General features: G+C 42.7%; 2 protein-coding genes across 2 annotated transcripts in view; one reads left to right on the top strand and one right to left on the bottom strand.

Moving 5' to 3' along the window:
- Nucleotides 1-601: 601 nt before the first annotated feature.
- On the bottom strand, nucleotides 602-5947 carry MTERF2 (mitochondrial transcription termination factor 2). The gene is made up of 3 exons (XM_032688960.1): nucleotides 5716-5947; nucleotides 5447-5668; nucleotides 602-1882 (listed from the first exon to the last, which is right to left on the bottom strand). Exons 1-3 carry the CDS (start codon nucleotides 5945-5947, stop codon nucleotides 675-677), a joined length of 1662 nt encoding a protein of 553 aa, XP_032544851.1. The 3' UTR covers nucleotides 602-674.
- A 3704-nt stretch (nucleotides 5948-9651) lies between these two features.
- CRY1 (cryptochrome circadian regulator 1) overlaps nucleotides 9652-20238 on the top strand; it is a 40186-nt gene continuing 29599 nt past the window's right edge. The window contains exon 1 of the mRNA XM_032687872.1: nucleotides 9652-10133. Coding sequence (XP_032543763.1) covers nucleotides 9976-10133 — 158 coding nt within the window. The 5' untranslated portion in view covers nucleotides 9652-9975. The remainder of the gene's footprint in view (nucleotides 10134-20238) is intronic.

The following is a 20238-nucleotide window of genomic DNA, read 5'->3' as shown; positions in this document are numbered from 1 at the left end:
AATAAATGGTTTTCCTCCTGCCCCGATTTTTTTGCAAAAGAAGTAAATTTTGAAGTCTCAGAAATGTAAAGGAGGTTGTCTTGTAGTTTCTTTGCATTATGGTTTGTACACAAACATATTAGGGTCTCACTGTAGCAGTCACTGAGTAAAAAAAATTATGTCCTGCCCCTGTGCTCAAACTGCACTCTGGGTAGGCTTTCCTAACCAAAAAATCAAGTCTGTTGCAGGTCAGGATCCAGGAGCTAGAGCTACTTACTGCAGCAATAAGGAACGGAACTCCAAGAGAATTTCCTGAAGTCAGTGAACCAGTGGGTTGCTGAACACTGCTGGAAAAATAACCCTCCATTTGTTGTTCTCAGACAAAAATTGTGCTAATCACTACCACAGGATGGTCTGTCCAGTGACAGAGCTGAAAAATCCAAAGCAGTTAATGCCCTGTCAGGTAAGAAAATGTAACATGTGAGGTACTCTCTAGAAAAAGGCAACCTTTATCATAACCAGGTTCTATGACGTTATTTGAAAGCATTAGAAAGCTAGCAGTGTATAATGAAGTTGTGCCTAAAACCCACTCCAGGACAAAGTACAGCATAAGACTACAGTCTGGTTAAGATTACTTTTGTTTCATCTCAAAAAACCAACTTTTATTTTGCATAACTTGAAGTACAGCATTCAAATTAATCTTCAATGTGTATAGGGGCAACAGGATTAAAAATTGGTCTTTCCGTCTTTGATTGTATCTTACCATAAGTGACTTCAAAATCTTTCTTGGTACCATTCAAGCTTTCTAGATTTCCACTCTTTACATCATATCCTAGTGCAGAGAGCTTTTTAATTCGGTACTGAACAATTTGTGTTGTCAACTCCAGCACCATTGGTGTCTCTCTAATCTGTGCTACAGAAATTCCTTCCTTCAGTAGTCCTTCAAGTCTTTCTTCCAAAACTGGAACAGAATAGTAGAGGAGGGCTGGGCATTTCAGCACTAGTTCTTTTAGTTCTTGATCACTGCAATTAAAGACATTTTTGGAAAAAAGCATACTCTTCTGCATAGTAGTAGAATTAAGTTGAAAAATGAAGCCTTTAAGTTTAGACAGCAGCTGTAGAACTTCATGGTCAGTGAAGTCATTCTTCTGGAGAAATTCCAAGTTCTCCTGGATTGTGGTGGAGGTATTTAATAAAATAAATGGATTTTGGCTCAATAGTTTCAGTATCCAGATCTTCATATTTGCTTCAGAACCTCCTAAATTTAAATAACTTCTTTGTAATGTCTCTATCACGTTTTTGTTTTTCTCAACAGGATTATAAAAAATATTGGGTGCGCTTGTCAAGAACCTGGTGATTATATTATTCTTAAGTCCTAGCTCTTGAAAAAATGTTATGTTTGCCTTCTGATTCTGGTGATATTTGGTAGTAAAAAAAGACTCTGGAAATTGCTCTATTAATTTAATCAACTGTTTTTCATTCTGGCATACTAATTGCCACAGAGCTCTTTGAGAGTTTATCTCTTCAGGGGTGCGGAGAATTGCCTCTGGGCAGCGTTCTAAAATGTTGGCTACAGCGGTTTCATCTGCTCCCATTTCTTGCAAGATACCAGCAATTTCTTTAACATAGGCCACATCCTGGAGAAGGACCCATTCCTTCAGTCTGCGAATCTTCTTAATGTCAACTGACAAACCGTAGAGACTCTCAATGGTTTTTTTATTTTCCTCTCTTGACTTGGTATCGGTCGTGTAACTGGAATGTATTAGGAAGCTCCTGCTTGCTACTTCAGGCCATACTGATGAAAATATCAGTCCTGGGTTGCAGCGCTGAGATCTTGTCGACAGAAGAGCGAATGTGTCTTTTGCAGCGTGAGCGATTCCTCTGAACATTGTGGAAGTCAGCCCTGTGGAGGCAGAACAATGGTAAGAAAACACATTTAAAGAATTAGTTAATGCTCAGAATCGTTGATGTTTAGACAGAGCTGGCATAAGAAATTACTCTCACCCGTGCTTTGGTTACTAGCACAAAATCCAGCTTTCACACGAAAGCGAGGGAGGGGAATATTTTTAAAAGGTTAATGTTCTGACAAATGTGTCACTGGAACAGTGTCTGCAACAGGCCTGATGTAGGGGCAGTGCTCTGTCCATATAAAAGCTTGCAGTCATACGAGATCCAAACTGTCAGCCATTTTCTGCAGCTAACATTGTTATTACATTACAGATCGCTCACAGCATAAGGGAAAAATGATTCACCCAATTTCATTTGACAGTCATCCCACTAAACTAATAAAAAAAGGCAGCTTAAATATCTTAACTCTTATGAAGGTATTTGCTTGAACTTCTCAAGCATCATTTGGAGTGTGACTTGTTCCTTCATGTGTCAGAGACACCCCCTGCTCAGTGCTGCTTCAGCAGCAGTTTGTAGCCTAACTTCATTTTGAAATCATTGTTATTAAGGAAAAAAAAAATCACAGAAACCTTTATGTATGTGTTTTTCACTAGCCAAGTCTGCTAATTGAGTTCTGAATAAGCACACTGGTATTTTGGGTGAGGGAGCAAGTACACCGTAACATTTCCAGGCGTTCGCTTGCCTCTCCCAGCACCTACTTTTCTACAGCTGCTCTTTGCACCAGTGCCTTATTTCTGCCTCCAGGTCACTTTTGTTGATGCCAGCCACCCCCAGTAGGCAGAGTCCTTGTGGAATAGGTACGTGGCGGTATTGGAGTCCACATGGCAACCACAGGTAGTTGTGGGCAACCCCACACCTCACCTTTGCTCAAACTGGCTGCTGGGTATCACCAGCAGCATATGTGCTGTCACCTGCTCTGCAGTGGCCAAAGGAGCCGCAGCAGTCAAACAGAGATATCATTAAGTGTATCTTTAACTTCCTACGTGGTGTTTTCATAAGAAGCCTTTGGAAGCACTGAGTCTTAAAGGGAGAAGTGCTGATCTGTGAAATACTCAGCAAATGGTTGCTGCTGGGAACGTGCTCAAATTGAAAATAAGAAAAGAAATACAATTTTGCATTTGACAGTTCTAAGTATAGCATGCTTCAAAAAGTACCTACATTAGCATTCTGTTAAATTACTTTGGTTGTTTTGGATTTTTTCAGAAGAGAAATTACTGTTATGATAATGCAGTCTAATCTACAGAACAGACTGAGAAACCTGTTGTTGGAACAGCTATACGAGATTCCTGGAATCTATAATCTGTCTTCTAAGAAAATACCTGGTTTGTTTAGAGAATTTGATAGATCCTCTATCTAGTTGCCAGGTAACACTAAATATTTTCTAGAGGTAAAACACTCTATCTCAAGAAAGTGTACCTTTGCTTTTAGGTTGCTTTTTTATGCTTATAAAAGCTGGACTCGTGTCGCTACATCATAAACTAACAGAATAATTTCCTATATGCAAGGTTATGTTATTAACAGAAGCTGTTTACTGGTAACTTCTTGTTTAGTATTACTTCAAATCTCTGAGGCAAAATCCAATTGCCTAATGAAGCTGCTTGTGTCGTAACCCCAAGGCTGCTTATTTTGTCTTCATAAACTTTGTAACTTGAGAAGTGCTGTCCAGCAAGCCCCACCACAGAACAAGCGATTTTTCCCAACAAGCCTGAAAGCACTGGAAGTGTAGGTAAGTCACAGACGTTTTGTGTGCTGACCTTTCCATGTCCTGAAAAAGTGACTTTTTCAGGGGAATGCAAACTAAAGCCTCTCCTCCACAGGCAGGAGACAAAACTGCCTGTGTCTGAGCACAGAATTTAGAGGGTCCAGTCAAAGTAAGTAAATCTCTGAAGGATCAGGGCTCTCTTCATTAATGCTTCAGCCCAGCTGGAAGTTGCCAGCAAGTATTGTTAAAATTGTATGGCATGTCAGATGATACAGTACAAACTGGAAAAATAACCATGACTTGCTTTTACTTCAATAAGTAAAATAAGTAATCCTGCTCTTAAACAAAATTGCCTTCTGAGTAATGCAGCCATTTAAAATACAGTAATTTTTACTATTACAGAGCTTTTAAAAAATTCTGATAAATTGTGCCCTTCCACAGTCTAACATGGAAATGATTGTTATGCTCACTTAAAAAAGGTTCTAAGTTTTCTGAAAATTTCTGACATCAGTCAATTTTTTCCCTGTTGTGAGGATCATCAGAAACAGAATACTGTAAAAGGAAGAAAAACTTTATTTGCTAAACAAATGCATTTGACTGGGGTACTCAGGAGCCCATGTAATTAAGCACTATGCAAAATACAACATACAAAAAAGAACATGAATGAATTTTATGTCATGGTGTTTATAGAAACCGAGTGTATTTCCAAGTCTATACGTGACAGTATCACATTTCCACGGTATATAACCGATTTCAAGAATTCAGAGTTCTTTTAAAGCTCATGCTGGATCTAATGCATGCTCTAACGTGCAGGACCCCACTGTAACTTTTTACATACTTATGTTGCTGTGGAGATTGTAAATCAATTGAGAGATTAAGAAAAAAAAAGCCAGCTCAAATGAGATGTTTGCTCTCACTGCCAGCAGCGCCCTCCTATCACCAAGTGTTAGAACAGCAATAAGAAAATGAACTAATGTCTATCTGAAAGTACCTGTGATCCTGCTTGCTAGAGACCTGTATATACAGAGTAAAGGGGTGCTATAAGTTTCATTATTTAATTTTATCTCATTTAATCACATTATTTATGAGACCTTCTAAAGCAAATGGATATGAGGATCAACTGGCTGATTCATCCCTCATTTAAATGTGTGTTTTAAGACTCAAATCTCATCTTTGAAAATTAGCAACGTTGTATTTTTCAACTGCTACTTTGTGCTGGTCACTACTATTCCCATTGCCTCACCACAGCAAACTTAGCAGGCTCTGGAAATTAAATGAAACTACAGAAAGCCTAGATTGAACTTTGAATTAACCAGGAAGAGTAGGTATCTATGTAGAAGAAAGCAGTGTACAGAGGATTTGAATGGTCTATGAAGAGATCTAGGAGGGAGATAGGTAGTGGTTTTGTAGATTAATGCACAATAGAGTAAATGTTCATACTTCTGCATTTACAGACAAAAAACTGAATTCCTGCTTTGCATCAGTAGTGGAAATGAGGCAAAGGAGGATTACAAGATATGCTAAACCAACATAAAGCTTTCTGGAAAAAAATACAGAGGATTCTAGAATAATCCAGATTGGAAGGGACCTCATGTGCTCAAAGCAGTGCTATGAAATAAGACCAGGCTGATTTGTCCATGAATGGAGCCCACCCGGCCTCTCTGTTCTACTGCTCAACTGTCCTCATAGGGAAGAAGCTTTTCCCTGTATTTAGGAAAAACATTTGCGAAGTGCTTAAGGACGCACCGCACTATTTAAACCAATGGTCCTCAAGGGGTGCTTTTAGTATAGAGAAAACAAAGTTCTCCATCACGCCCTGCTCCCAAAGCCCGGCCAGCTGGAGGATTCCTCTCTCACCCTTTGGACTCCGCTTGGGGGCGGAGCGGCAGGAGGCGGATGCTTTCCTGTAAGCAGCACTGGCGCAGAGGCTGGAAGGCCCGGCAGGCCTCTGCCCGTCCCTGCTCCCGCAGCCGGTTATGCCGCTCCTGCCGGAGCCTCCCGGGGCCGACAAGGAGGCCCCGCGCCCAGGGGGCCCTCGGAACCGCGCGGCCTCTCCCGCTGCATCCCGCCCCCTCCATCCTCACGGGTGCCCGGAGCACGGCAGGGCCAGCGCGGCGCTCGCCGGCCCCGCAGCGGCGGTGCCCCGGGCCCGCAGAGCGGCCGAGCCCCCGCCCGGCCCCCGCCCGCGCTCACCGGCCTCGCCGCCGCCCGGGCCCCGCCGCCGCTGCCGCCCGGGGGTGGGACGGGGACGTGCCCTGTGCGGGAGGCGGTGACCGGGATTGCAGGCGGCAGGACGAGCCGTCCCACGGCACCCGGAACGCACGGCGTCGTCTGGTGCAAAATCACACGGGGTTCCATCGCTTGTTAGAGCAGGGTTTGATGGGACTAGGAGAAGGAAGGTACAGGGGGTTGGATTAAAGCAGCTTTCAGAGAGAATTAGAGTGGTAAATAGAAAAAAAAAAAATACTTTGAAAGTCTTCTGAAGTAGTATGATGGCAAAGAGTCAAACATTTTAAAGTTAGGCTACTTGTGTGCCTGTATTCTGATGGGAAGCAAATTATTAAGAAATTCTTTACAGAGAGGGTAATCAGGCATTGGAATGGGCTGCCCAGGGAAGTGGTGGATTCTCCGTCCCTGGAGGTTTTTAAGATGAGACTGGATGTGGCACTTAGTGCCATGGTCTGGTAACTGTGGTAGTAGTGGATTAAGGGTTGGACTTGATGATCTCAGAGGCCTTTTCCAACTCAGCTGATTCTATGATTCTATGCTCCTTTTGATTTGGTAACACTGAATGACGATAGGTGGTTTGTCTTACATCATCATATTTTTTTCCATATGATTGCTGCCTTATTACAGATTAAAAGAATAAAATTCACGTACCTAGCTGTTGGGTCTATAGTGTTTTGGCTGGTGGCATTTCAGAACTGTGAAACACAGCTTTGAGCTGTGATGATGAGAACCACCTTCCTCTACCTTATTTTTTTCAGCTATATCTACTTGATTTCTCTTCTAGAGTAACAGCTCTACAGTCACATAAATGGTTTCTGCACTAGAAAGATTATACTAGGGGCATTTAGAATTTTTGAACTAACTCTGGGTCTGCACAATCACATCCTTCAGAGAGTGAAAATCTCTGCTGTTCCCTCTGGGAACACTTCTTTTGTCAGCTACATGTTCAGTAACCTGTATCGCATCTGAGAAAAAGATCAGTTGAAGAACTGCTACTGAAAGAAACCGTGATGTAGGAACCCGGTTCAGGCTTTGTCTCCTGCATAACAGCTGTTTCAAGAACAGGTAACAATGTTTGCAAATATAATTGCATACAATTATGTTAAAACCAAGCATCTAAAAAATGCTTCCAATTTGTAATATACCATGTATTGGATATTTGATTTTTTATGTTTTTGTTGCTTCGTATCTTCATGTTATCTTTTTTCCCTTCTAATTGCTCCTTACTCTCTTGATTTTTGCTATCACTGTCTGGGCTAAATTGTTAAAAAATAAGTTATTCACAAGAGAACACAGTAGTGAGGTTTACTTTTATGAGTTCCTTGATTAACTGTGATTCTATTTTCTTTTCCAACTAACTTGGAGAGACTCTTCCCTTGAGATTAGACATTTTAATTAATACATTCTTCACCTTCCTTCCACTTCTAAATCAAGAACAAACTGTCTAGCACAGAAGGTATGGCTAGAGCCAAATAGTGTTTTGACATAATGATATGCTAATGATATACTACAGTTGTTATTTAGCCTCTAGCAACAAACAGCTTACAGAGTGATGGTTTTCATGGTTGCAATTTGCTTATGAAGCCATAAGGTCTAGTGAGGAAGGGCTGCTTCCACCTCAGTATTCCCTCAAAGGCAGATTGGTTGATGCTGGACTTTATTCAGGGCCATCTTCAGTGTGGCAGCCTTGTGGGAGGCTAGCAGGGATCATAAAGAGTATGAATGAGGAGTTTAAAAGTTGAAATAAAAACTATATTGTGAGGTGACTTTCCTTGAAAATAAGGACTCTACTTCTTTGATGTGCTCAAAAATTACAGAATTCAAATGACTTTGATAGACAGTGGTCATTAACAACCAAATTTTCTTTTTCTATTTTATTTCTTTGACAATTATATACCCAATGTTTGGCATTTCTTAAGGATAAAAATTAAACAAACAAAAAACAGGCATGGAAGAATGTAATTTTTATTAGTTGAGAAAAGAATGTTCAACTTTACAATGCCCCAAACTGCTCCAACTTTTGAGTTGCAGGAAGGGTGTATATGACAGGATCCCATATATTCTTCTTGGACCAGAATGATGAGCTGTGGAATATGATGTTCTACATATAACAAAGTAATAATTGAAAAACTCATTATATTTTATGCTACTGTTAAAGTCAGTGCTTAAGAACTGTTCAGCCTCCATACTTTTTAGAAAGAAATTTTGTGTAAGACCAAATAGAAAGGGATTCTAATCATGGCTGGGTCCTTTGCTGCTATCATAGCTTGATCATTGATGACATTTTCAACCTACTGAAAGGAGCTTGTAGCCAGGTGGGGATCGGCCTCTTCTCCCAGCAGCTAGTGACAGAGCCTCCAGCTGCGCCAGGGGAGGTTCAGGTTGGACATCAGGGAGAATTTCTTCATAGAAAGAATTGTTAAACATTGGAATGGACTGGCCAGAGCGGTGGTGGACTCACCATCCCTCGAGGTGTTCAAGAAATGACTGGACATGACACTTAGTGCTATGGTCTAGTTGACAAGGAGATCGGTCAAAGATTGGACTTGATGATCTTAGAGGTCTTTTCCAAGCTAAATGACTCTGTGATTCTGTTACTCTGTTTATTAAGTCATTCAAAGTGAGGAAAGAAAAGTGTGAAGGGACTTTGTTGACTTGACGTATACTTTCTGTGTATCTTAGCAGAAAAAATATTTTAGGAGAAAGAAAAACTACAGTTCTTAAAGTACTGCACTGGTCTGGTTCTTCCGGAGGGCAAGAAAAGTTAGTACTGCTGATTAGAGTCCTCTGTCTTTTCTGTGAGACGTTATTTCTAATGACAACCCTTGCTGTTACTACCCCCTTGTCTGTGAACACCCTGGAAGCTGTAGATTTGAGCTGCAATCCACAGCTGTCCCGTAAAGACTCGAAATGGCTCTACTGAGTCCTATCAGTGCGATGCCTCCATCATCTGCTGGCCGTGCCCCGAGTAACCCCGGAGCAGGTACAGGGAAACCTGCTGTGTAGGCAGCACACAGACCGTGGTTTGAGCTCTGTAATTAAAAGACGTGAGATATTCACCATTTACTGATAATGAGTTTAGATACAGCGCTGGAGAGACAACTCGTTCTGCTGCTTTCAAGCGTGTTTGGTCGTGGCAGCACCGCACGGCCGAGCCGCTCTCTCTTGCCCGGGGGTTCCTGTCCAGCACTTTTGCCCAGCCCCTCACGGCTGCAGCAGGCAGCGAGACCTCGGCCTGTTTCACAGAGTCACGGAACTGGAAGGACCTTCTGGAGATCCTCCAGTCCAACATCTGCTCCCTACGCACACGCTTACATAAGCGCCCCGCCTGTTTCCCGCGGGATGGGATGGGACGTGGTGCGCTGGGATCTGTGGGCACCGCCCGGGGCCGTGAGCGGGGCCGCGCCGCCGCCGCGGGCGCGCGCGGGGCGCTATACATAACAGGCCGGCAGGCGCGCGTGCGCGTCCCGGCAGGAACCGGCGCCACCAAGAGCCGCCTCGCGGCCCCGTGCTCATCCGGGTCCCGCCGCCCCGACCCGCGGGGCGGGGGGGGGGGGGCAGCCCTCGGTCTCCGCCCTCCCACCGCGGCCCGCCGACCCCGCGCCGCCCCGACGGGTGGGATTCCCGCCGGGATCGCGGGCTCTGCGGGCCGCCTCCCGGCCCGGCGCGGACGCGGGCCTGCCCGGTCCAGCCGTCCGCCCCCCTGGGGGCCGGCGGTACCGAACACACCTCAGAAACGTGAGGGCCGGCAGTCACGTGGGGGCGCCGTCGGCCAATGGGCGGCGGGGGGCGGGGCGGAGCGGCCGGCGCAGCCCCGCGCCCGGCGCAGTCACAGGGCGAGCGGCGAGGAGGCGGCGGCGGCATCGGCATCGGCACGGACGGCGCTTTCCTTGGGCACGGCGCGCTCGCCGCCCCGCAGCCACCGCCGGACACAGCGCTCCCTCCCTCCCTTCGGCCCCGCTCTCCCCGGCGCGGGGGCCCCGCGGGGTGATGCGTCCCCGCTGGGCGGCCGCTCCCGCCGTGTCCGCCGGGTCCTAGAACCGCCCGCAGCGAGGCCCCGCGGGCCGCCCGTCCGCCCGTCCGTGCTCGCCCGGCGGCGCCGGGCCATGAGCGGCCCCGCGGGCGGCGGCGGTTCCCGCTGAGCGCCCGCGCCCGGCATGGGTGTGAACGCCGTACACTGGTTCCGCAAGGGGCTGCGGCTCCACGACAACCCGGCGCTGCGGGAATGCATCCAGGGCGCCGACACGGTGCGCTGCGTCTACATCCTGGACCCCTGGTTCGCCGGCTCCTCCAACGTGGGCATCAACAGGTGGCGGTGAGTGCGGGGCGCCGCGGGGCCCTAATCCCCGCGTTATGTATGCGGTCACGCTGCCTCCCCACCATCCCCTCCCCTCCGCGGCCGATTGGGCCGCCGCCAGCGCCGGCTTCCCCTGCCCGCCCGCCCTCCCCGCGGCACCGCCGCTGTTACGTATCCGGCCCTGCGCCCGCCCGGACCGCGGCGCCCGGCCAGGGAGCGGCGAGAAGGAGCCGGGCAGTGCGGGGCCGGAGGGCCGTGGCTTCCCGGGGAAGGGGGTCCTTGTTCCTGGTCCCTCGCCCGCTGCTGCCGGGCGGAAGGTCCCGTGGGGAGCAGCCCGGAGGCCTTGCACTGTCTCGGGACCTCTGGGGCAGCCGGGAACCCCAGGGCGACTTCGCCAGCCCCAGGGTGACTCTGTCCCGGAAAAGCTGTGAAGCTGCTCGCTTAGCTCACAAAGCAATTTCTCAGAATAGCGTTCCCGCAGGGAAGAATATCTTGAGTTGGAAGGGACACAAAAGGATCACAGAGTCCAGCTCCTGGCCCTGCACAGGACAGCCCCAAGAATCCCACCATGTGCCTGAGATCGATGTCCAAACGCTTCTCGAGCTCTGGCAGATTTGGTGTGCACTGTTCCTTTCCGGAGCACGCAGATCTCCTCCTACACCTTCAATCCTCCTACTGAATACAGAAATGAACTTTACTGTGGAGTTATGACTGGTGCTTCCGCACTAAATGTGTGCCATAGTAAGGCAGAGGTTAAAGGGACTTCTGTGGCCATGCTTGTCATGTGAAGTTAGTTAAAACATCACTAAGGATCTGAAAATTGTTACCCTTTTAAAAGGGTTGATAATGCAGGAGAGCTTGTGTCTATCCATCTGGTGTCAGGAACATGAAATGCTTGTGAACTTAGCCTGCCCAGACTATGATGCTATGATTGCCTAATTATGGAACAAGCACAATGAAACTTGGTTTAAGATTACATCATAGAAGAGTAACAAAGTTTAGATACGTTTCAGTATGGGTTTCAGTTCACTTCAAGGATTATTTCTTTGAGATTTCATTAATTTGTATCCCAGGTCATTAAATAACTTACCAACAAAGTAACTTGCCTTTGGAGGTTTTGGGGTTTTTTTTCAAATTTTGAGAAGTTTTTTTTATGGTCCTATTTCTGGTTTTCAGGAGATAGAAATACTAAAAATGTCTTCTGTGGAGTTTAACTTGGTGGTTATTCCATTTTCACTGACAAAAATAATGTTCATACCACTGAAGAATAATAATTGTTAAATACTTCCCTTCTCTGAGGTTCATGTTGTACATTTCTTTTATAGAGACTTTTAATTGTTTTAGTTTTGAAGGGGATAAGTTTTTTTTAATAACATTTTGACTTCATAAAGAAGCTTAGCGGTCTTAGTTTTGTGGACAAAGCATGAACAGCTACTTAAGTTTTAAAAGAATGCGGGCAATTGGCACAAATTTTAAAGTGTTAAGGAAATCAAGTCTTAAGAATACTTCATATGTCTCTAATGTGCTTTGCAGTTGAAATGCTAAACAGTTTTTGGTTATATTCTCTGAGCTAGTGAATGATAGACAAATGCGAACTTTGATTCCAGCAGAAGGAAGTTCATGTCTTGAGTGCTATTTCCATGGTTCTTCAATGACTATGGAATATGATCATTAGCTAATCCAGTCCTTGAGTATGTTTCTGTGTGATATATTTGCTGGTTGGTTTACTTTAACAGTGTTCTTGCTGTTCTAAAGGACAGCTCGTCCCTCCACTGCATTTTGCATTTGAAGAAAACCACCTTTTTTTAGTTGCTGGTTAGAGGGACTGAATTTTTGGGTAAATTACAACTCCCCTATCCAAAGCAGTTGAGATGGTCTCCTGGGGCTCAAATGTCCTCGAGGCACATGCTGCACATGGATTTGAGTAGAAAATCTTGCTGCCTGCATAGCCTGCTTTTGTGAGATCTTCAGGTTTTTTTCAAGTTTAAAAGAACCATAACTTTATAGACTAACTGGCTGCTAAAGCTGTATGTTTATTATGGTGGTTCTTAATAAGTTTATATTTAAATGAACAGTTACTAGTTTGGTATGAATCCATTTTAGGTTCCAGTAGTTTGAGTTTATTTTTAACCAATGCAAACACAAATATTCACAGAATGTATACACAAGACTTATGATGCAGTTTTTTGGTTTACCAGTCTCATTTCACACTTGTAATTAATGATCAAGCATTTTATGTTCTTGGTCACTTGATGACTGTCAGCAAGATCCTTGCTTACATGTCTGTGGAGTAGTGTGTTGAATTAGTTAAAAACATTTTAGTTGAGACTAGGAGCAGAAGCCCTTCAGCATTAGGAACATGAGTCAAATTTAATCTCCTGGTGTGAATTTACGTTGGTCCTTTCCTAATTTGAGTTGACTGACACCAAGAGTTTATGTTCTGGTCTGTGTATGGTCCTAGTGCCCTTGGCAAAAATCTTCTCTGTCAAAGTATGACTAACACAATGGATATGAGGAAAAATGGTGAAAGAATACAATAAACCAGAAGGTTTAGTTTCTTGTTAGAGTAAACTCTGCAGAGTCACAAGTTACAGTTCATTTTAACAAGTATGTGTTAAATCTGGCAAATAGCAACCTTTAGTACAGAGGTGCTTTCTGATTAACTTTTTAAACAGTCATGTAACAATTGTGAACTAATATTTTTGTGTAATTGCTCTATTGTGCAAGTCTAATTACTAAGCAGTCACATGGTCTTACTGACCTCCTTTCTCCTGGCATTCAGCCTACCTGTTCTAAATTCATGAATGCTACGTAACAAATGCCAGGGCCTCCCTCAACTCAGTTCGTTTTTTTTCCTGGTTCTGTTCTGTTTCTTCTTATTGTTCCTTTTTTCAAGTTGTCACATAGATCAAGATGTGCTTTCGTTGAGACATGTTTTTTCTATGTAATGAGTTCACAGTGTTGTTCACAGATCAACACCTGAGAGAGAGAAGTTATTCGGTGCAGTAAAAAGTGATGGAGAAATGGTGGAGGGAGATATTAAATGGAAAATCAAGCTAAGGCTCTCTTAAAGAAAGTTTTGTCAATTGCTATTAAACATTTGGCACCAGAATTAGCTCACATCTAATTGTGTCAACAGAGTAGACAAAGAATGTAACTTGCATACTCCAACAAGTAACCATTACCTACTTCTGAAAAAATTTGTTTGTGCTCACAAACTTTTCCATATTAAGGAGAACGGGATCTCATGTTTTGCAAAATCACTTAGGGAAGGGTTTCATTTAGCCCTGGTTTTAGTAGAGAGTGGCAATTGATCACAATACTTGAAAAGAAATGCAAACATTCTGTTAGTTGCTGCATAAGAATTTACTTTGGGTAATAATTTACTACTTTTAGTTTGTCTTTTTGACTGTGTATGTATGTCTTTGATATGCTAGTTAAAATGCTGGTGTGCAGAAATTGATTTTGTAAAGATGGATAGTCTGATCTTGCCAACCCTTGTATTTCTTTTTTTAATCATTGCTGAAGAGAACAAATTTCACTTCTAAAGTAAGAGTAATAAAATTTATTTTGTATATCTGTTAGATTTTTTGATAATATTGATGTGTTCAACATCCCGCTAAGTTAACTGCTATTGTGGCAGATATTGCTATTGATTTAGGAGAAAGGAAAGCTGTGGGGTTTTTTTTTTTTACACTTGTATTTCAAGCATATGAAAAATGAAAACCTGAGGAAAAAAAAAAAAAACCAACAAAAAAACCCGGAGTTTTATTTCCAGGACAATCACTGCAATTCATGGAAATTGGAACTTGTTTTAAAAAATTAATACTTAGACATCCTTTAGTAGTATCTGTTTAATTTTTCTATTTTGTGTGTCTCGTTTTGAAAATATGCCTGTAGTTTCATCTTATGTAGCTATGATTTGTCCTGTTTGTATGGAAAACTGGTGGAGAAAGTTTGTCAACAAAATTATTCTGTTAGTAGTTTCAGTTTCACATCTGTACTTCAGGCAGGCAAAATTTGTGTATTGTACTTATTAATTTTGGTTACATGCTTGGTATGTTAAAAGGAATGCACTCCCTTCTTCCTGGGCTCAACTTTGCTCCCATTTTCTCTACCTCCTATCCCCCCAGCAACACAGGGGGATGGGGAATGGGGATTTTGGTCAGTTCATCACACTTTATCTCTGCTGCACCTTCCTTCTTGGAGGGGAGGACTCCTCATAGTCTTCTGTGCTCCAGTGTGGGATCCCTCCCAGGGAAGACAGTCCTCCACAAACTTCTCCAAAGTGAGCGCTTCTTGTGGGCTACAGTTCTTCATGAACTGCTCCAACATCGGTCCCTTCCACAGGGTTCCACCCGTCAGGAACTGACTGGTCCAGTGTTGGGTCCCCTCTGGGGTCACAAGTACTGCCAGCAAAAACTGCTCCAGTGTGGGTTCTGCCCTGCACGGGTCCACAGGACCTGCTGGGAGCCTCATCCAGCACTGGCTTCCCACAGGGTCACAGCCTCCCTTGGGCAGTGTAGGGACCTCCATGGGCTGCAAGTGGATATTTGCTCCACCATGGACCTCTGTGGGCTGCAGGGGGACAGCCTGCCCCACCATGGTCTTTACCATGGGCTGCAGGGGAATCTCAGCTCTGGCACATGGAGCACCTCCTCACCCTCCTCTCTCCCTGACCCGAGCGTCTGCAGAGTTGTTCCTGTCACATATTCTCACTCCTCTCTGGCTGCAATTGCTCCTGAGCAGTAACATTTTCCCTTTCTTGAATATGTTACCCCAGAGGTGCTACCTTGGCCAGCGCAGGTCTGTGTTGGAGCTGTCTGGCATTGGCCTTGAAAGACATTTGGGAAGTTTCCAGCAGCTTCTCACAGAAGCCACCCATGTGACCTCCCTGCTACCAAAACCTGGCCATGCAAACCCAGGTAAAGGGTATCATGCAATCCATTATACCCTTTAATGAGTAGCTTCACCTGTAGTGCAGTGTGTGCCACTTGGAGCACTTTTGTCCAACCAACCCACTAAATCGAGGGTGAATAATCTGTAAAAAATCTGTAGCTACTTTTCAGAGTTGCATGTTGTGATGGGATGCCCTCAGTTCAGTGATTCCCTCTATAATTCGTGTTATATGATCGAGTCCTATTACAAAGTACGTCACTGAAGCACACTGACGTATGTCCTCTTGGGTTTAATCCTCCGTTGTTGATGAAAGGGTTGGTTCCACCCTTTTATGATAGCTCACAGCCCTGTGGTGAGCCACTTCAGCTCATCAATCTGTCCAAAAGAGATTAATTACCAGTTTTGGTGGGATTAGCTCTGTGGTAGATTGTGCCAGCAAAAAGGTCACAGTAGTAGTGGTGAAGAGGTGAAGAATGGGAAGGGCAGGTTCCATTTCTTTCAATGGCAGTGTGGATTTGAGCCAGATTACAATGGCCATGTAACTGTGGCCTGCGTTGCTCATGTGTGTACTAACTACAGGCTGGTTTTTGGAAGAGGATTATTGGTTTCTTCTGTTGCTTGCCATTTGTTGACATCCTTCGAAGTTATATTGTTGAAAATAAGTGTTGACCTTTTTACTGTGTTATGGAAAAGGCACAATTTATTTTCTGTCAAACTGTCAGAATGTGAGAAATAAGCCTGCTAGCTGAGAAATTGCACTGTGCTTGTTTCCTTATTTTGGTGAAGGATCTTGTATCACCAGATTCTGTAATGTAACTATTATTAAATTGGACAAGAAGACTAGGCTGGTTGGTCTAGAGGGAGCAAGTGGTACTGCAAATCCAATTTTATACTAAGTGTTCAGTAAGTTGTTTTTTGCAAATAGCAGTTACTATAGGCCAGAAGAATTCAAGTGAGCATTTTTTACAATTTGCTTTTTTGACTGCACGGTTGATCTTGAAGGAATCTTAATTCCTAAGGTAAGAAGTTTTGAGGTTTTAGATGCTGGTTTTACATCGCTAATGTCCGGGTTTGTGGATATCAAGAGAAGACCTGGGTAGTTCTTGATATGTAAAAGTAGTGTGTGGACTTTGAGTACCAAGGGAGAAATGTAGTTTTGAAAGAACTGAATAGTATTATTTCAGTCTTCTTTCACTCGAGACAAGTAATCTATTTTTATTTTACTTAAGTATCAATAGATCACATTCTTTATTTGAGTAGGGGAAGGTATTCTGTCTGCAACTTGCAGTGTTACCTGCTCTGGTCACAAAAGAGGAGGGTGATAACCCCCAACAAACACCATCTGTGGTGACTGTGAAAGTAGCTGTATTTAGGCAATCAAGAATACAGAATTTTATTTTTTTGTCCCCTTAACTGATCAGTGTGTAGCAGTGTCAATGAATTCTGCAACAGTTGTTCAAAGCAAGTTATTTTATATATTACCATTTTCTTCTGGCCATTTTAATGCAATAAAGTATATTCTCCAGTTTATGAAAATGTCTTTATTCCTACCAATGCAAGCTACTCTTTAAACATACTATGCAAGTATTGCAGAAAAGTCTGTTTATCATTGCATACTACCTGAACTTTTTGGTTTCTTGCAGTTTATGTACAGATCGGAAGCCTTTATTTTCAGAAGTGATTCTTTTCCATGCTCTATCTCAGTGGCTGGCAGGTTTTCAGGTTAGTTATATAACCTGTGATAGGAGGAAGGTCAAGCTGCTGGCAAAGTCGGCCATTTTTTCAGTGCAGAAGTCACACTAAAGTGTGTGATGTATTTATTTGCATATTGAAAGAAACTCTTTGCTTCAGGGAATTTTGTGACCTTCCCATAGTGACCTAAAAAGGCAAAAGTGAGCTTGATCATGAGTCAGTTGTGTAAGTAGTGTGAGTGTATGTGGCTTTGTGTTCCATGGGCTTACTCATTTGCATATCACATTTTAGCAGGTTTAATAGCTGTACCTTTGGTAACCTCTAGGAAAGGACTGGATTTGATTACCAGAGTAAGAACTTCATCGTATTCTGGTGCAATACATTTCACTGGATTTCTCAGAACTCTGAATTTATTGTGGAGCAAGGCTAATTGGTGTGCTTCTGTGTACTTCTGGCTTCCACGTTCTTTGCAATCTGGGTCAAGAGGTGAACTATAATTGCAATGTTCTTCTGACCCTGAAGCCTCCATTTGTTTTTCAGGTCACCATAAAGCATTTGCTTTCATTGCTTTGGAGTTTTGTGTGTGTAAATGTTTTTTTCTGTAAGGTAATAAAGCTTTAGCGGAGGTGAAGGATAGACTGGAAAGGACAGGTCAGTATTTCAATGTTCTGCTCAAGTGTATGAGTGGAGATGGCTGTGGCAAAAGTCTACATGTATGTCTATACTTTTGGAACAGTTACAAATATGAGAGCATACCAATTATTGGTGGAGATAATAAAAATGAACACTTAAGCTTTGTTAGCATTAGTTTAGACAGTAACTGAGCTTCAGTGAACAGAACTTCCTAAAATATGCATAGATTTTGTAAATTCTGTACTTTTTTTATTCTTTTTTAGAAATTGCATTAGTATTTGAAAGGTCTGAAATTCAGTGTTGGTAAACCTGGGTAGGAAATAAGAATTTCATAATACTCAGGGTTTCAGAAGTAAATTCAGGTGTCAAACTATTGCTTATAATCTCTTTGAAAAGTGCTAATGCAACAAGTTTCTTGCAATAAAACAAAACCTATTCAGATTATCAGCGATCGAAGGGATTTCACACGGTTGAACATTGGTTAGGATGTGTCCCGCAAATCTAATTTCTGTATTGACAGGCATGTGATGATATCCACCTTTGTGTTATACATTGCTTCCTCCTGCAGCTAAACTAGGTACATTTTCTAGGCCTGCTTTAGAAATTTACTGTTTCTCGCTGTTTTCTAATTTGTAGAAAAGCATTTCCTTTCCTGTTCACTCACGTGCATTTCTTCTCTAACATCTATAAGGATGTTTGTGGCTCTTTCACAGACCTGAAAAGTAAAGGCTGTAAAGTTCCAGCCCTGTAAGTTTATCCTTTCAGAACACAAGTCCCTATCCCTTCAAAACGAAAACCAGAAAAGTGAAAAAATTCTGTTTAAGCTCATATGGGGATGTTGTAAAGTATGAAGACATGTTATTAATTCTTCAGTGATGGAGATGAAATGTCTACAGCACAGGTTACTTAGGAACAATTCCTGAAAGGAAAACTTGGGGTTTTCTATCTGTTTTCAATCCAAAGTGTGAAATCCATGACCTAGGAAATGCTTTATTTTTTATAGTAAGGAACCTGTGGAGTTCAGTGCTTGCAGGTTTGGGGTTTTTTTGTGTTTCTCAGTGACAGGTGAGGGTGAAGGATAAACTGTGCTGCAAGTGGCGGGGGGAAGGAGGGCAAAGTAGTGATTGAAAAAACAGAAATAGGAGAGGGCAACTTGAATCAGAAAGAGGAATAAATAAATAGATAACTTGTTCACGTGGGTTGCTTGTTGCTTCAGGCCTTACATAGTTCATAAAACATGGTCCTGGTCTGCGTGGTTACAAGTTTGCTGTGCACTGAAGATACAGAAAGTCATGACAAGCTTTACCTGAGTTTCACTATCTCTGCAGTTCTGAAGTTCTGGAGAAGCATACAGAGAATTGTGAAACTACATTTTACAGAGCAACTGGCATTGAAAGTAGGTAATAATTTGATTTCCAATATATTGGATTTGCTGAAGAATAGAGTAAATGTTGTCTTTCCTGTGCTCTCTCGTGAGTTTCCTCTGAGTTGAAATTTTCTGTCTGTAAATTTTGTGGCATCAAGTGATTTTTTTTTTTCATTTTTTCTCCTTCATATTTCATATTCTAGAGAATAAACAAGTTCTTTTTTTTCTAGTAGTCTTAAAGCAGAAGAAAACATTCCAACTTTCAGCAGAGATTGCCTATTGTTTTTTCCTGTTTCCCCTCTCATGGGAAAAGCATGACTACATCTGCAAACTGAGACATGCATTTAAAAGAAAATATTCTGCAGAGTAATTTTTTGCCATCCAGTTTTCAGGAGGGTCTTTGATTGGGGATGAGATTGCATTTTGGTTTTGTTCTTTGTTTTTGTAAGTCTTGCTGTGAGTGAACTCCAGAAGTCAAAACCACCCAAGTCTTAATGAGGGTGATCAAGCAAAGGATGGCATCTGAATTATTTGTTTTATTTGGGTTGCCTAGGGATAATTCCTGTGACTTTCCATCATTATTTTTCAGTAGATGACAGGCTTAATAAGGTCTAGTTTACTGTGCTTTATCTGTTTCTTTTTAGACAGGGGAGCTATTTGCTGTTTACTGCTATTACACAGTATATCCTAAATCCTGTGAATGCTTCTTTAAACGACTTACTATAAGAGACTTTAAAACTTAATTTTTTCTCTCCAGCATACTCTTTCATTGGTATGACTTGGAAACATCTACTGATGTGCAGTTTCTTCAGTTTATGACAAAGCAAAAAGTTGTAAATTGCTGTGATGTTGACTCTTCAGCTTTAATTGTGGTGTATTTCCCCCTTTTATTTCAAGGCTTTCTTAATCTAAGGAGATCTCTATAAAATTGGTTTTGATCATATAGTTCATGGTGTTCTTCAGTGAGATGGGGTTTTTCATTCAATTGAAATTTCCTTTCTGTAAGCTAGTTGCCAGTAAATACACTGGTGAGAAGTACTTTATTTCAGGAGTAATGTATCTTTCTTCTAAGCCATGAGGAAAATCATGAGTTTGTGGGGGATAATGTGAATCTTCCTATTATAACATTTTAGAATTTGGCCTTCTGCATTCTTTTAAATATAACTCCACCAACCTGTCTCTTTCAGTGCCAACACTGAAATACTGTGTTAGTTTTACAAGGCAAAGTTCTTCAATGCTGCATTTACTGAAAGTTTTACTCCAGTTCTTTACTACTTCTCTATGAGACAGCACAATGGAGCTTGCATTTTTGGCACTGGAGGTCATGCATTCAAATTGAGAAGTGTTACTAGTGATCATGTGTTGCTCTTGCAGCAACGGCCTTTCCTGTTTTTTCATAATTATACAATTTTTTTCTTCTACTAGTCCTTCTTCCTTCCAGAATCCAGCCTTTGCAGTTGCTGCTCTAGGGCTTGTCAAGTGCAGTGGTAAAGTAAAAAATAATTTTTAGGGGGTTTGGGTGGTTTTTTAAAT

Source organism: Chiroxiphia lanceolata, chromosome 5, assembly GCF_009829145.1.
Source record: "Chiroxiphia lanceolata isolate bChiLan1 chromosome 5, bChiLan1.pri, whole genome shotgun sequence".
Lineage (NCBI taxonomy): Eukaryota > Metazoa > Chordata > Aves > Passeriformes > Pipridae > Chiroxiphia > Chiroxiphia lanceolata.
Note: the sequence above shows the minus strand (reverse complement) of the source record. Positions and strands in the feature narration are given on the sequence as shown.

Bases quoted from the DNA above. Each gene is read 5' to 3' on its own strand.
- MTERF2 (XM_032688960.1), bottom strand. From the start codon at position 5,947: ATGGAACCCCGTGTGATTTTGCACCAGACGACGCCGTGCGTTCCGGGT. The intron at 5,669-5,715 runs GCCGGCGAGCGC...GGCACCCGTGAG, and splicing joins CGGGGCACCGCCGCTGCGGG to GATGGAGGGGGCGGGATGCA. The intron at 1,883-5,446 runs GTGAGAGAGGAA...CTGCCTCCACAG, and splicing joins CCCCAAGCGGAGTCCAAAGG to GGCTGACTTCCACAATGTTC.